The sequence below is a fragment of the Gossypium arboreum genome, chromosome 3, assembly GCF_025698485.1.
Source record: "Gossypium arboreum isolate Shixiya-1 chromosome 3, ASM2569848v2, whole genome shotgun sequence".
Taxonomy (NCBI): domain Eukaryota; kingdom Viridiplantae; phylum Streptophyta; class Magnoliopsida; order Malvales; family Malvaceae; genus Gossypium; species Gossypium arboreum.
The window spans coordinates 38,245,760-38,263,182 of NC_069072.1; the positions used below are offsets into that span (position 1 = coordinate 38,245,760).

At 37.2% G+C, this 17,423-nt stretch overlaps 1 protein-coding gene across 1 annotated transcript; it reads right to left on the minus strand.

Annotated features, from left to right (window-relative positions):
* Positions 1 to 14,980: 14,980 nt before the first annotated feature.
* LOC108473700 (uncharacterized) lies at positions 14,981 to 16,925 on the minus strand. Its single transcript, XM_017775412.1, has 3 exons — positions 16,833 to 16,925; positions 15,602 to 16,474; positions 14,981 to 15,319 (listed from the first exon to the last, which is right to left on the minus strand). Exons 1-3 carry the CDS (start codon positions 16,923 to 16,925, stop codon positions 14,981 to 14,983), a joined length of 1,305 nt encoding a protein of 434 aa, XP_017630901.1.
* Positions 16,926 to 17,423: the final 498 nt, after the last annotated feature.

Genomic DNA, 17,423 nt, shown 5'->3' on the forward strand with positions numbered 1-17,423 from the left:
AAAAAAGGTAAAGAAAGATGAAAATAAAGAATGTGTAAAACAACAAAGCAAATGACAAAAACGAATAGGATGAAAATGAATGTGTATTTACTGTTTTTTTTCTTGTGAAGATTCAAAGACTAATTTTTGATGAGATTGGATATAAAAAATAGCTGCAAAATTCTTGGTTTTTCTTTGTTGCAATTGATTTTTATATGATTTTATAATTTATTTTAAGACTTTTTAACAATTATTGTTAAGAAAATTTTAAAATATCAAAATAATTTTTAATTATAGTTTAGGGACCAAATTAACTATTAACCTTTTGAATCAAGGTGCAACATTACTTTTTTTTAATGGAGGTTAACAGTCTAGTGATAAAAATGCAACAATTTAATACCATTAGCGACTATTATGCAACTTTTGAAAGTTGATGACTGAAATATAATTTTAAACAAAGTTTAAGAACAATTCTTATAAATTACTCTCTTTTAATATAAATTGACTTCTAAGCTAATATTTAATATCCAAACCAAAACAAGGAAAAACTTGAATTATATAATGTTAATGTTTAAAAAACCCAATTAGTTAGCCATTGAGATTATTATTTGAATTTCAAAATTAAGTGATAATGTATAAATATATTATTTATGTAACAACCCGATTTTGGGCCTAATCGGAACAGTGATTTCGGAACCACTAACTCGAGGTCGGAGAAATTATTTTTAATATTATTTTATGTGTTGTAGCATGATTATATGAGTGCATGAAAATTTTGGTGAAATAATTTTAGCGATTGCATGCTCAATTGCGAAAAAGGACTAAATCGCATAAAGGGAAAAAGTTTTGTTTTTTCTAACAAATGGTCTTAAATAGCTAAAGAATCATAATTAAGGGTATCTAAAGGGAAAATAGACCTATTTCAATAGGGCGACTGGCCATGGAAACAAGAGGAGTCAAAAAGTCAAAATTTTAGTAGGGTTGGTATTTGATGACATTAGCTAATTGAATAAAAAAATAAAAATCAATAGGGGTCATCTTTCTTCTCCTTCTTTTCCACCGAAAATTTGAAGTGAAAAACCCCATGGGAGCTTGAAAATTTTCAGCACAATAAACCCTTACATGTAAGTCATTTTGATGGTTATTTTTGTTGATTTTTGTACTTTTGGGACTCTTGTAGCTTAATTTAGCTAATGGAAGGACTATTTTGCAAAATGGTTGAAAGTATAGGGTTTTGGCATGAGAGTTTTCATGTTTTTTGCTGCATTTTTATGGAAGAAAATGAATCATGGTTGTTAAACAAACAACTTTTGTGAAGTAGTTTTCATGAAAACCCTAACTAAGGACCATTTTGCATAAGTTATAAATTATGGGGTAAATGTGTGAAATAATGGGAATTGTGGGCTGATTCTAGTATAAAAAGAATTTTCTAGTCTTGGTTAGTGAGAAAATTCGATAAAAATCGACTTATGAGCCTAGGGGTAAAATAGTAATTTTGTGAAAGTCTAAGGGAAAAATGGTCATTTTGCCAAAATATGAATTATGAAATGTATTGATTAATATGATGATTAAATTAGTGAGTTTTATCATTTTAGATCAAGAAATATGAAATCAGGACGGAAAGGCCCAGCAAGTAAACTAAATCCAACTACTCGTCCATTTTTTGTATATCGAGGTAAGTTGTACTTAAGTAAGGTAACTTTATCATTATTATGTGTTGAATGATTTATTTTGCATAATATGGTTGAATATGATTATGAATAAGGCGTGATGAAATTAATGCGGTAAATTCCCGGTTGAACCTAGGAATAGATTGGAAATCTATGCCATGACATTTGGGTGATATGTATGCCAGTGCAAGACCATGTTTGGAACATGGCATCGACCACGATATAAGAGCCAGTGTAAGACCATGTTTGGAACATGACATCGGCGATGTTGTGAGAGCCAGTGTAAGCCTATGTCTAGGACATGGCATCAGCATTGATATGTGCGCTAGTGTAAGACAATGTTTGGAACATGGCATCAGCCACATTATGAGAGCCAGTGTAAGACCATGTTTGAAACATGGCATCGGCCACATTATGAGAGCTAGTGTAAGACCATGTCTGGGACATGGCATCGGCAATGAGACGAGAGCTAGTGTAAGACCATGTCTGGGACATGGCATCAGCCTCGACATGTGAGCCAGTGTAAGACCATGTTTGGAACATGGCATCAGCAATTCACCCTCTTGTGTAAAGCTTGTCAGATATCCTTTAGTATTTCAAATGGTTTCACGGGTTATTTTAAAAGCTTATGACAATGATATGGAATGATATAATCATGTTGTGAGTGGTACAGGTTCTTATTTGAAACTCATGAGATTTGAGTCTAGTTTTGAATGACACGAGTAAGTTCTAGCTATGAAAATGATCTTGGGATGATATTGAAATCTTTAGTTTATACTTGCGATATATATAAGTATGTAGTAATATTTACCCATGTTCACTCAAGAATGTTGTGAGGATTTATAATATGCATGGTTGATGTAGTTACTTATTTATATGTAACTTACTAAGCTTTATGCTTACTCCTTCTCCTTCCCATTAGTGTCACCAAGCTAGTATCGGGGATCAAGGGACGTTGGAGGCATTGGTCACACTATCACCTGAAGCTTTGGCATACCTAGTTTAACATTTGATTTTATTTATAGGGACTTGAATCTTTTGTTTAGTGTCTTGTTAGTTTAGCCACAAGGGTTGGCTCATATGATGGATGTGATATTCATTTTGTATAGGCCATTCATGTTGGCTAATATTGATTATTATTTAATGCATTTGACGCAAATTTCTCATGGTTGTGGTTGATTTGGTTATATGTGTTATGCTTGGATTGGTTTTGGTTGATATTGTATAGGTTGGTGCAAGTAAGTGTAACACCCCAAACCCGTGACCGTCACCGGATTTGACCATGTGGTGTTACCGGGCTTACTTCCCTTATTTCTCTCTTGGAAATATTTAATTGCTGTTCTAGGCAGGCTAGCTAACTGCATCACTGTCGCCTTAAAAAATCATATCTCGAGTTTCAAAACTAGGAAACTGATTCCGTAAATTTTCCCTGAATTTAGACTCATATATCTATCCATGGATTTATTTCTAGAATTTTTGGTCGGGCCAATTGGTACAGTTTATTAGTTAAAGTCACCCATGTTACAGGGGTCGACTACACTGACCTCCGTGCGTTACAACTTGAATATCTCTCTGTACAGGGATTTAATACTGGTGCCGTTTGTTTCTAATGAAACTAGACTCAAAATGGAATCTACACATATAAGGAATGACTTCTAATTCTTTCTGGATAATTTATAGTAAATTTTCAAAGTCGCGACAGGGGACCCAGAAACCGTTCTGGCCCTGTCTCACGAGAACTTTAATATCTCTCAGTATACTGCTCATATGGTCGTTTTGTTTCATCCATATAAAAATAGATTCATCAAGGTTCAATTTCATAATTTATTCACTATTTAATTCTACTTCTACTATTTTTAGTGATTTTTCAATCTCATCTCACTGCTGCTGTCCGCAACAGTTACTGCAGTAGACTATGCCAATTTCATGAATCTTTCCTTGGCCTTACTAATCATCCATCATACATGACATAAATTATGGCCACCTTATCAAAATTAAAGTTTCTAAGACTCGTGGCTATAGGTTCTCGCATCCCACTCAACGACCACATAGGCCATTTTCACATGGCTTAAAGTTTACAACCCACAGTTCACAAAACATAATAGCCTATACATGCCAAATGTTCTTCAACTACGAAGACAATACCAAAAGATTTCCAGCCGGTGTGATGACTTCAACGACGGTTCCGAGCACGCAAACAATATGAGTCCAAGAGACCTAAAATGGGTGACAAGAAAACACCGAATGAGTTTATAACTCAGTAAGTCATAAGCATTCAACAACCATCCATTAATAAAGTTACCACAACATGAAACAATAAACGAGGCTAGGTACTCATCCATATCAAAACTATACCATAATTCCTCGGACCTTTCGGTTCAATCTCATACCAAGTCATACATCCACATTTCATATTCTATACAATGAGATATTTGAGGCATTTTTACACACCAACTCATTCACACCACAATCATACAATTGCAATCATCACATAGATTTAAAGCTTACCAAGCTCAACCCCGAGCATGATCATATTTCCTATTCGTCATGAGCTCAAGGTACTTACCCGATCCGCTGTCCATACTCAACTCGATGGAGACACACCCTCCATATAATTGTTCGATCGGAGATATATATATATATATATATATATATATATATATATATATAGTACGCACACACAGTGCTTAATACTCGATTTCGCACACTCAGTGCCATGCGATTTAAGCCCGCACACATAGTGCCATACCCTCGAGCTCGCACACTTAGTGCCATATATTTCCAGCATGCACACTTAGTGCCATATATTTCCAGCATGCACACTTAGTGCCAATCTCACACCGTACACACGTATTGCCCAAGACACTTAGTGCCGAAAGCAAACTTTCTACACATTTCACTATTTCTTTTACATTCAACAAATGTCATCATTCCATACACATACATTTTCATTTATATATGTATATCATCCCATTAAACACAATTGCATAGATTTTACAATCATTTAAGCAATATCAAATGTGTGCTTGATGACTTACCTCGGATGTTGTCGCACGCTTTCAACGGCTATTCAATTACTTTGTCTTTCCCTTGTCCAACTTTGATCCTTTGAGTTCTTGAGCTAGTTCACACAAATTTAACTTATTAAAACCTCATTATGCTAGCTTATGGCGAATATGACAAGGAGTTTAAATGGTCATATGGCCACCCTTTAGCTTGAATACACAATGGTCATGCACATTTTATATTACATCAAGCAATTCAATACAATTCATTCAAGCATCAAGGAAAAGCTAAGGCCATCAATAGGCTACCTAAGGCCGAATATACACATCAACATATGTATTCGTTCATGTGGCGAACATACACATCCATGTTAAGGCCGATTTCACACTTGATACATTCTACAAGTAAGGTCGCTTGTATCGACTAAACACCAATTTGATTCAAGTTCACAACTAGGCTAATATGCACATATACACTAGTAAATCAAACACTAACATTTGTACTTCACCTTACTAGCACTTCTCATTCAAATGACATGAACAACGAACATAGTTTCCTTTTATTTCCTACCATGGTCGAATGCCATAGAACACCATACCATGCATCATTACAAGCTTTACTTTTAGCATGCAAATAACATCCACAAATCCACCTTAGCTGAACCTTAACTCATCTTCATGCCTCACCACCACAACATCAAACATCAAACATCAATGATACCAAGAAGACAACACCCATGGCCGAATATCATCCCCATTTCATGGTAAAGGTTTAGACCATGGGTTAGGTGGAACTCAAACTATCAACTAAAAACATGCATGAATCTCATGGATAACTTCAACATACCTTAGTCTAGCAAACTCCCATGGCTGATTTTCTCAAGCTTTCCCCCTTCTTCCCTTTCTTCTATTCGGCCAAGAAAACCAAAGGATGAACAACCACTTTTTTTTTTTCTTTCTTTCTTTGTTTTGTTTCTCTCATGTACGACAAAGGGGGGGGAAGCATCCACACTCATTTTTTTTTTCATTTCTTTACCCATGCTCTTATTTTATTATTTCTAACATCCACCACTAGCAAAACATGTTTAAGACATGTTTTCTTTTGCCCATCTTCATTACCATGGCCGGCCACTTCCTTTTCTTTGGGTAAATTGACATGCAAAACCATTCTTTTGCATGCATATACTATTAGACCATTGAAAGATTAGCCTATCACCTTTCAACAATGTTTCATATAAGTCCATTTTAATAAATTCACATAGAAATGATCAAATTAATGCATGCAACTTTCACACATGCATTTACTAACATCATAAACATAGAATATAACTTTTAATTACTTATAAGACTCGGTTTAGTGGTCCCGACACCACTTTCCGACTAGGGTCAAATTAGGGATGTCACAGTAAGGGTGGCAAAAAGGCTTGGTAAATAGCCTTATTTTTGTCCACATGGGCAAACACATGAGCATGTGTCTAGGCTGTGTGTGACACACGGTCTATCTTCGGGCGTGTAGTCCGGCCGTGTTTCCCCTGCACCTCAATTTTACAAGTCAGTATGCATGGAAGTTGTAACATGCCACACCCGTGCCCCACGCCGAGTTGGAATATGAGGCGTTACCTAACTTAAACTTTTACATATAAACATTTTCATAACACCAAAACATAGTCAAATTTAAAACCCTTTCAATTCTATTTATAAACTCTTTAATGAGAACTTACGAGGCTCAAAACATCCATAAGAACCCATTCGGAATCAATTCGGGGCCTAAAACAAACTATGAAAAATAACACTTAACCCAGGGGCACACGCCCGTGTGGGAGGGGTAACACACCCGTGTGACATTTCGACACGGTCTTGCTATTAGCTCGTGTGGATCACACAGCCTAAGCAAAACAGGGACACGCTCGTGTCTTTTACCTGTATGGAATTAATTCTAAATGCATACCTACAGGGGTTTTCACACGGCCTAGCACACGCCAGTGTCCTTGGCCCGTGTCTTGCACACGGCCATAACATGCCCGTGTCCTAGTACGTGTGCAAAAACCTGGACATTTTGTTTCTGACATAAACAATCCTTAAGGCCACACGGCCAAGGCACACGCCCTTGTGCTAGGCCATGCCCTTCACACGGCTGAGACACATGGTCGTGTCTCTACCCGTATGTTTACTATCATGCATACTGACTTGAAATTTTTACGTGCAGGGGACGCACGGCCAATTCACACGCCCATGTGGTGGACCGTGGGTCACACATGGCCTAGACACACGCCCGTGTGCCTACCCGTGTGGACAAAATAAGGCTATTTACCAAGCCTTTTTGCCACCCTTACAAACACCTACTTCAATAAGATCAACCTAGTTCAATACCAACATAATAAGCATAACCAAAACAGCCATAACCATTAGAAAATTACATCATTTCATTGAATAATAATTAGCATTAGCCAACATCCATGGCCTATACAAAATGAGTATCACAAATCACATATGAGCCAACACATTATGGTTACTTGACAAAACGCTAAACAAAAGACTCGAGTCCCTATACATGCCAGTAAACAAAACAATTAAACTAGCTATACCAAGGTCTTGAGTGATAGTGTAATCGAAGCTTCTGATGACATTGGATCCCCGATGCTAGATTGGCGGCACTAAAAGCAAAGAAAAGAAATGAGGGTAAGCATGGGAGCTTAGTAAGTATATACATGCAGATAAAGTGTAATTTAAAGAAAACCTATTTGTCAAATGATAAATTGACATGTCTAAAAGATGCAAACCACTTAGACTTCTCGATTTTGTTTTTTCCTTTCATTCACGTATGCTTAAAGACATCTTATCATAGATTCAGGCCTTATCCATGAGTTCAGTCTACATACCTCATCAAATTTTTCACCAACTAAATCTTCACATTACCCGTTGAACGCTCGAAATACATAGGGATAAGTAGGGAATTTTCATCTAAATGCCATATAAATAGTTAGGGCTACCTCGTGCTATGATGCGCTCGCATTTGAGCTACTTACAGACTTTTTATACAACGTTCGCTTATTGAGCCACTCACGGGTTTGTGCACAAAGCCAGTACTCGGGTCCACATTGCCTATAACAATCATCTCATGAACTCAGACTCACTCATGCGTTCATACCACATGATTTTTTTATGACATGCCCCTTCGTATCCTATGCTATAACCAAGGTTCAACGGGAATTCATATTTAACCGAATAACATTGCATTTGCTCGTGACGTAATATACTCAAATAACATGTCATTTACACATTCACGGCAACAAATAAACTTTAGATACATAACAACAATAAGCCAATTGCACATATATACTATCAAGGTATTTTAAAATAAATTTTGTTAACACATTATTTGCATATGTACTTACCTCGATACAAAATAGTGAAGACAAGCTCAATCCTCGTAAACTTTGTTCTTACCCCGATCAAAACCCAAATCATTCTTCTCTTGATCTATATTAATAAAATTCATTCATTTCATCAGCATAACAATCCAAACACCGAAAAATTCATAATTGGGCAAAATGACCATTTTGCCCCTAGACTTTCACAAAATGACCATTTTACCCCTATGCCCGAAATTCGATGTTCATCACATTTTCTTGCAAGTTAACCCTAGCTGAATATATTTTATAACTAGAAGCAGCCCAAATTCTCAATATTTCATACATTTATCATCTATTTTACAACTTATGCAAAAATGGCCTTTTTTGGTGTTTTCATGCTAACACCTTTCACAAAAGTTGTTTATAACATATCCAAAACTCATATTCTTCCATAAGATTCCAAAAAACACCCTATATGTTCTCATGGAAAAACCCTAGACTTTCTACCATTTTGCATAATAGTCCCCTCATTTGAAAGCTTATGTTTCAAGGGTCTCAAAAATGTAAAAATCATTAACAAAGAACATAAAAATCACTTACTTGCAAGAGGATATCCTAGCTGAAATTTTAAAGCTTCAAAAACTCTTCCATTGCTGGTATTTTTGGTCAAGTAGGAAGGAAAAATGAAAAAGATGAAGGTAAGCTCTTAGGGTATTATTTTATTACATAATATGTCATCAATTACCTAGTGTTGACTTTTCAACATCCATGTCCCCTTTAAAGACCCCCAATTCTTATTCTCTATCTATTTGACACCTTTAGCTATCAATTCAAGATTTTTGCACTTTATGCGATTTAGTCCTTTTTCACAATTAAGCCCACAAATGATAAAATTACTCCACCAAACTTTTCATGCACTCATAAAATCATGCTATCACATCAAAATAAAAATAAAATAATTCATTCGACTTTGGATTCGTGGTCCCGAGACCACTATTCTGACTAGCCTCAAAATTGGGCTGTTACAATTCTCCCCATTAGGGATTTTCGTCCTCGGAAATTTTACCGATAAAAAGGTTTGGGTATTGGCTTTTCATGATTTCTTCGGGTTCCCATGTGGCCTCTTCAACCCCATGTCTCTGCCATAACACTTTCACAAAAGGAACACTCTTTTTTCTCAATTGCTTGACTTCTCGAGCTAGGATCTTAACAGGTTCCTCACCATAAGACATATTCGATCTAATCTCTACTTCAGTCGGAGAAATCACATGTGAAGGGTCGAAGCGATATCGACGTAACATGTACACATGGAATACGCCATGGATCTTTTCCAATTTCGATGGTAAGGCTAACCAATAGGCTACCGGCCTGACTCTCTCGATCGTTTCATAAGGTTGGATAAAACGCAGACTCAGTTTACCCTTTTTACCAAATCTAAGAACCTTCCTCCATGGGGATACTTTTAGAAATACCTTATCACCGACTTGAAACTCGATCTCTTTTCGTTTCAAATCCGCGTAAGATTTCTATCTATCTGAAGCAGCCTTTAAACAATCACGAATCACCTTAACTTTTTCTTCAGTCTCTTTGACTAAATCAGCCCCGTGAATCTAATTGTAACACCCCGTACCCGAGACCGTTGTCGGAAGCGACCACGAGGTGCTAACAGACATAATTCATGTATGTTCACAGTCCATTTTAAAAATTTCTAGACAGCTGGCTAACTGCGTCACTGTCACCTAAAAAAATCATATCTTGAGTTCCAAAACTTGAAAATCAGTTTCGTAATTTTTCCCTGAAACCAAACTCATATATCCATCCACAAAGTTTTTTCTAGAATTTTTGGTCGAGCCAATTAGTACAGTTTATTAGTTAAAGTCTCCCCTGTTACAGGGTTCGACTACACTAACCTTCCTGCATTGTGACTTAGATAACTCCTTATACAGGGCTTCAATACTTATGCCGTTTGTTTCTAATAAAACTAGACTCAAAAAGGAATCTATACATATATGGCATGACTTCTAATTATCTCTGGTTAATTTATAATGAATTTCCAAAGTTAGATCAGGGGATCCAGAAATTGCTCTGGCCCTGTCCCTCGAAAACTTAAATATCTCTTAAAATACGACTCATATGACCGTTTCATTTCTTTCATATGGAAGTAGATTCATCAAGGTTCGATTACATAATTTATTCACTATTTAATTCCATTCCTACTATTTTTAGTGATTTTTCAAATTCACACCACTGCTGTTGTCAGCATCTGCCTTTAAGGTAGACTTTACCTATTACATAGTTTCCATGATTCAACTAACCCTTTAGCATATATAGCACAAAGTATGATCGTGATTAACCATTCCAATGGCCAATCATTGCCAAGCATATTCACACCTCTCAATAACCATATACATACAAAATGATTATAACATTATGCTCAAAAATATATATAAGCCATTTTCGCATGGCTATCCAAATTTGTACAATACCGAAAGGTACATGACCAACATCAAAAAGGGTAGTCCTATACATGCCATTTCAAAGTTCAACCAAAAGTGTACCAAAAGGGGCTTTGATAGTGTGGACGACTTCTACTTCGACAATCCCGAGTCCGGTAGTTGACGAACCAAAATCTATAAAACAGAGATTCAAAGAAACGGAGTAAGCATTTAATGCTTAGTAAGTTTTGAGCCATAAAATTTGACACAACTAAAGTGTAACATTCATATGGCTAAACGGATAATTTCATATGCACAAATTCTCAATATCATACTTACTTCACATTACCAACCCTTATATTCATACACAAAAGATCAACTTAGCCAAAGGCCGGTAGCTCATTTATCGATCGAAATATACTATTTGTAAGGGATCAACTAATTCAATGCATATACGAAACATACCTCATCACTGGGATTTTACGAGCGTATTAATTGAAACTATTACAGCAAGGTCGCTCATTCCCAAGCCAAGTACCTTCGGGATTTAACCGGATATAGCTACTCGCTCAAATACCTTCGGGACATAGCCCGGATATAGTAACTCGCACAAATGCCTTCGGACTTAGCCTCGAATATAGTAACTCGCACAAATGCCTTCGGACTTAGCCGGAACTAGTCACTAGCGCAAATGCCTTCGGACTTAGCCCGGTTATCATCCAAATATTCATGCACATATCAATAAATCATGACACATCTATATTTCATTTTCATAATTAGAGTTCAAACACAAGTCACGAATTAAGCAATCCCATTTTCGGCTCACTAGCCACATACAAACAGCATGGGTTAGTTTGCATTATGGCACGATCTCTATGCACATACGGCTACCCGTCATACTATAGACTAATTAACTCAACATATAATTCAAGTAGAATCATCATATCACCGTATATTTGTTACGCTCATACGTCATGACTTAATCAAATCGTAAACTAAGTCTCGTTACTCGAAAACTTACCTCGGATGTTGTCGAACGATTTCGATGGCTATTCAACCACTTTTTCCTTCCCTTTATCGGATTTAGTTCCCCTTTGCTCTTGAGCTAATTCAAACAAATTTAACTTATTAAAGTCTCATTATGCTAGCTTATGGCCGAATATGACAAGGAGTTTGATAGGTCATATGGCCACCTTTAGCTCAAATACAAAATGGTCATACGCATTTTTAATCACATTGAGCAATTTAACACAATTAATCTAACATTTCCTCATGTACACCTTTATGACCGGATACACATATCATTAACCTAATATCACTTAACTAAGCACTTTAACAAGTTTTCTTTAACTATACACACATTCGGCAATGACAAAGACAACTTAACAAACCTCAAATTCAACTTATAACAATATATACTCAATATTCAAAGCATTTAACATCACTTCATCATAATCTTACATCATGGCCGAATGCTCCTTTTAAACCATTTACCCTCACAAAGCATAAATTTCATCATCAAGCTTACAAGCTTATAATCCCATGAATTATAACCTCCTAATATTCATCCAACTCTCACTCATTAGCTTCTAACATAAATCTCAAAATCTATAGTTCCTTTTTTCTACCCATGACCGAAATCTCCAACAACACCAAATGAAAATATACTTCATGGATCTAAGGTAGAACCAAGAAAGGAACTCATAAATATCAAGGTGTAAGCATCTACCATTGTTCATCTAGATTTAGCATGAAACATAACCATCACCCTTATTAATCTCCATAGCCGAAAACCTTACTATATCCAAAATCAAAATTTCAACATGTGTTACCAAAAATAACTTGATAACTCACTCAATATCAACTAAAATTTCAAGAACTAGCATAAACTTTCTTACCTTAATATTCACCTAAGATGGCCGATTGCTTCATCCCCTTCTTCCTCTTTTCAATTCGGCCAAGAAGAACTAAAGAATAAACTTTTTTTTTTCTCCTCTTTCTCTAGTCACGGCAATGGAGGGGGGCATGGATGAGACAACTTTGTTTTCATCACCCCACTCTTTTCATTATTTTATTACTAACCTCTTACTTTATTCTTTCTAACATAACACACTAACACAACATGTTTACAACATGTTTCACCCCATAGCATGGCCGGCCACTAGCTCTAATTTTGGGTAATTTGACATGCAAACCCATCCTTTTTGATTACATGCACTAATAGATCCTTATAGATTAACCTATCACATTTCAAAAGTGTCACACATAAGTCCTATTGACTAAATTCACATGCAATTTACTAAATCGAAGCTTAAAACTTTCACACATTCATATATACATATAGTAAACATCAAACATGACAGCTAATTATTTTTATGACTCAGTTTTGTGGTCCCGAAACCACTTCCCGACTAGGGTCATGTTAGGGCTGTCACACTAATTTTCTCTAAGCTCGGTCCAATATAAAGGCGTTCACAACGCCTCATAAGGTACCATCTTTAAACTCGATTGCAAGCTGTTGTTAACTTTTCCTAACTACCCTAAAATTCCAATACACAACATCGGAGCATGTCTTCTAAGGTCAGAATTACTCTCTTTGATTAGCCATCGGTCTGTGGGTGGAAAGCTGTACTAAAATTCAACTTTGTACCCAAAGCTTCTTGGAGCTTTCTCTAAAACCGTGATGTGAACCTTGGATCTCTATTCGATATGATTGACAAAGGTACTCTATGTAATTTCACAATTTCAGAAATATATAGCTCTGCTAGATTATCGAGTAAGTAATCTGTGCGTACCGGAATAAAATGAGCTGACTTTGTCAGTCGATCAACCTCAACCCATACAACATCTTTCTTCCTCGGGGTTACCGGCAAACCCATTACGAAGTCCATAGTAATCTGATCCCACTTCCACTCTGGGACCATGATAGGCTGAAGTAAACCCGAAGGTACTTGGTGCTCGGCCTTCACTTGCTGACATACTAAGCATTTGCATATGAATTCTGAAATATCTCTTTTCATTCCCGGCTACCAATACATTTTCTTTAGATCGTTGTACATTTTCGTACTCCCGAGGTGTGCTGATAGACAACCACTATGTGCCTCATCTAAATTTTTTTTAATCAACTCAGTGTCCTTAGGAACACAAATCATTGCCCGAAATCTCAAGCAACCATCGGAACCAATCTGAAAATCCGATCCAACATCCGATTCACACTAGGTTTTCTTGGATAGTAGTTCACTGTCGCTCTTCTGAGCCTCGCAAATTTCTTGAAGAAATGTTGGTCTAGCCTTTAACTCTGCTAGAACCGAACCATCCTCTGACAAGGTCAATCGGGCATTCATTGGTCTCAAAGCAAACAATGATTTCCTACTTAATGCATCGGCAACCACGTTCGCTTTTCCCGGATGGTAATCTATAATCAACTCATAATCTTTTAATAATTCCAACCATCTCTATTGTCTTAAATTTAAATCCTTCTAGGTCATTAGGTACTTAAGACTTTTATGATCGGTGTATACGTGACATATTTCCCCGAACAATTAATGTTGCCAAATCTTCAGAGCAAACACTATGGCTGCCAACTCTAGGTCATGTGTTAGATAGTTCTTCTCGTGAGGTTTCAATTGTCTCGAGGCATAAGCTACAACTTTGCCTTCTTGCATAAATACGCATTCCAACACATTTAGAGAAGCATCACTGTAAATCATGAACTCTTTTCCCGATTCGGACTGTACTAGCACTGGAGCCTCAGTCAACGACATCTTCACTTCTCAAAACTCTGTTGACACTTATTTGACCATGCAAACTTAACTCCTTTTTGCAGCAACTGTATCATGGGAGTCACAATCAAAGAGAATTCTTTTACAAATAGCCTGTAATAACCAACCAACCCTAAAAAGCTTCTAACTTCGGTCACATTACTTGGCGGTTTTCATTCAACAATAGCAGAAACCTCCCCGGGATCAACCTTAATACTATCACTCAAGACAATATGGCCCAAAAAGCTGACTTCTCGAAGCCAAAACTCACTTTTGCCAAATTTAGCATACAACTGATTGTCTCTCAAAGTCTGCAAAACAGTTCTCAACTGTTCAGCATGTTCTACCTCATCTCTAGAGTAGATAGGATGTCATCGATGAATACAACTATAAACTTATCTAGATATGGCCAAAATACTCTATTCATTAAATCCATAAACACAGCAGGGGATTTGTTAAGCCGAAAGGCATGATGAGAAACTCATAGTGACCATACCGTGTCCTAAAAGAGGTTTTAGGCTCATCTGCCTTTTTAACTCGTAGTTGATAGTAGCTAGATCTCAAATTTATCTTAGAAAACCATGGTGCTCCCTTCAGTTGGTCAAACAAGTCATCAATTCGTGGCAACGGGTATTTGTTCTTGATCGTCCTCTTATTTAACTGCCGGTAATCTATGCATAACCTCATAGATCTATCTTTCTTTTTCACAAATAATACCGGAGCACCCCACGGTGAAAAGCTTGGTCTCACGAAGCCATTGTTGGTCAATTCTTGCAACTATGACTTTAGTTCTTTCAGCTCAATTGGGGTCATCCGATACGGAGCAATCAAAATAGGCGTAGTCCCTAGTATTAGCTCCATGCCAAATTTAACTTCTCTAATAGGGGGTAACCTAGGCAATTCTTCTGGGAATACATCCACATATTCACTTACAACCGGCACTGACTCAACCTTTAATTCTGATTCCTTTTTATTCATTACAAAAGCGAAATAAGCTTCACATCCTTTCCTCAAATATTTCTGGGCCGACATCAAAAATATCACAATAGGCAAGTTCCTTGGTTCACCTGATTCAACCCAAAGGGTTTCACCGTTTTCGCATTTCAATTTAATAGCCTTTTATCAACAATTTACTACAGCATCATGGAATGTCAACTAGTCCATACCTAAAATGACATTAAATTCATCAAATGGTAACAGCATCAAATCGGCCGAAAAGCAATGACCTTTATCTACCAAAGGACATTTCTTACATACCTTATCGACTATCACATGTTTGCCTAATAGGTTCGACACTTTAATCATAAACTCCATAGACTTAACAGGCATATTCGTGTTAGACACCAACTTCATACACACATATGAATGAGTAGAACCAGGGTTAATCAAAGCAATAACAGTATTATCATAGACAGAAAATGTATCGGTGATCACATCAAGAGATGATGCATCTTCACGTACACGTATAACATAGGTTTTAGCTTGAGCCCTAGCTTTAGACCTTATGATGGTGTCTCTCGTCATATTATTGCTGCTAGCCCCAGTTCCAACATTCTTCTGAAGCCTTCCCTTAGAATTTGTGCCGCTTGGTCTTGTACCTTGAAACTTCTCTTTGTCAATCATCTTGGGGCAATCTTTGATAAAGTGGTCTTGAGAACTACACCGAAAATAAGATCCATCATTCATCCTACATTTGTCGAAATGATTTCGACCACAATGTTGGCATTCTGGTTTAGAAGATCTGACATTACCCACGCTGGCCACTGATGTAGCCTGAGACTTAAAATCTGAATCTTGCTTTATACGATCTCGGTATGAATGTCTGGTTGATGCATGAGAGCGAGAGTAGGCGTCTTTGGATTTCTTAGATTGTGATGGAAATGATTTGCTCGCATTTCTCTTCCTTGCATCTCTAGTTTTTGCTTCGATTTTCTTATTTTCCTTAATTAATTTCTCGGCTTTACAGGCTCGATCAACAAATACTACAAACTCTTTCAACTTAAGGGCACCCACTGACAGTCTAATGTCCTTATTAAGTCCGTCTTCGAATCTTCTACACATCTTAGCCTCAGAGGATACACACACCCGAGCGTACTTACTGAGTCGGACGAACTCTCTTTCATATTCAGTAACTGTCATGCGACCTTGTTTCAAGTCAAGAAATTCTTTACGCTTTTGGTCTATAAATCTCTCACTACTGTATTTCTTCTGGAATTCCTCTTTGAAGAATTCCCATGTGACCCTTTCTTGAGGTACCACTGAGACTAACGTCTTCCATCAGTAGTATGCCGAGTCCCTCAACAAAGATATGGCACACTTCAAACATTCTTCAGAAGTACAGGATAATTCATCGAATACCCTGATGATATTCTCAAGCCAGAATTCTTCCCTTTCAAAGTCATTATCTTTATTAGCACGGAACTTCTCAGCTCCCCGCTTTCGGATCTTATCCACTAGAGGTCTATTCTGCCTCTCAAAGTCCATACCCTGGGTACTACGGGGACAGATTGAAGGATAGGTGGGGGTGGAGGGGCTTGAGCATTCGGGTTCACTCAGACAAACTCCGTGTACCACTCATTCATCATGTGGAGAAAGGCTTCCGAGCCCCTTCTTCTCCTTCCTGACTAACCGTAGGAGGTCGATTATCAGATGGCACCGCCCCTTTGGTAGGAGCCAGCGCGTTACTTTCTATGTCATCTGCCATAGTTCGATCGGGATCCATTACTACATGAAAACACAATTTAAAAGGTCAGGAGTCGTTACACTATTATAATTTATTTCTGGTATGTATAGCTAGACTCATACACACGCTACATTAGTCTAAGAACCAACTAAACCGTAACTCTGAGACCACTAAATGTAACACCCCACACCCGTACCCCATGCCGGGTCAAAATATGAGGCGTTACCTAACTTAAACTTTTACATATAAACATTTTCATAACACCAAAACATATTCAAATTTAAAATCCTTTCAATTCTATTTATAAACTCCTTAATGAGAACTTACAAGGCTTAAAACATCTATAGGAACCCATTCAGAATCAATTCGGGTCCTTAAACAAAATCTTGAAAATAACACTTAACCTAGGGGCACACACCCATGTGGGAGGGGTAACACTCTCGTGTGACATTTCGACACGGTCGTGCTATTAGCCCGTGTGGATCACACGGTCTAAGTAAAACAAGGACATGCCCGTATCCTTTACTCATATGGAAT

Bases quoted from the DNA above. Each gene is read 5' to 3' on its own strand.
- LOC108473700 (XM_017775412.1), bottom strand. From the start codon at position 16,925: ATGGATCCCGATCGAACTATGGCAGATGACATAGAAAGTAACGCGCTG. The intron at 16,475-16,832 runs GTTAGTCAGGAA...TACTGATGGAAG, and splicing joins CTGATAATCGACCTCCTACG to ACGTTAGTCTCAGTGGTACC. The intron at 15,320-15,601 runs GTTATTGCTTTG...TGTTGATAAAAG, and splicing joins TTTCTGTCTATGATAATACT to GCTATTAAATTGAAATGCGA.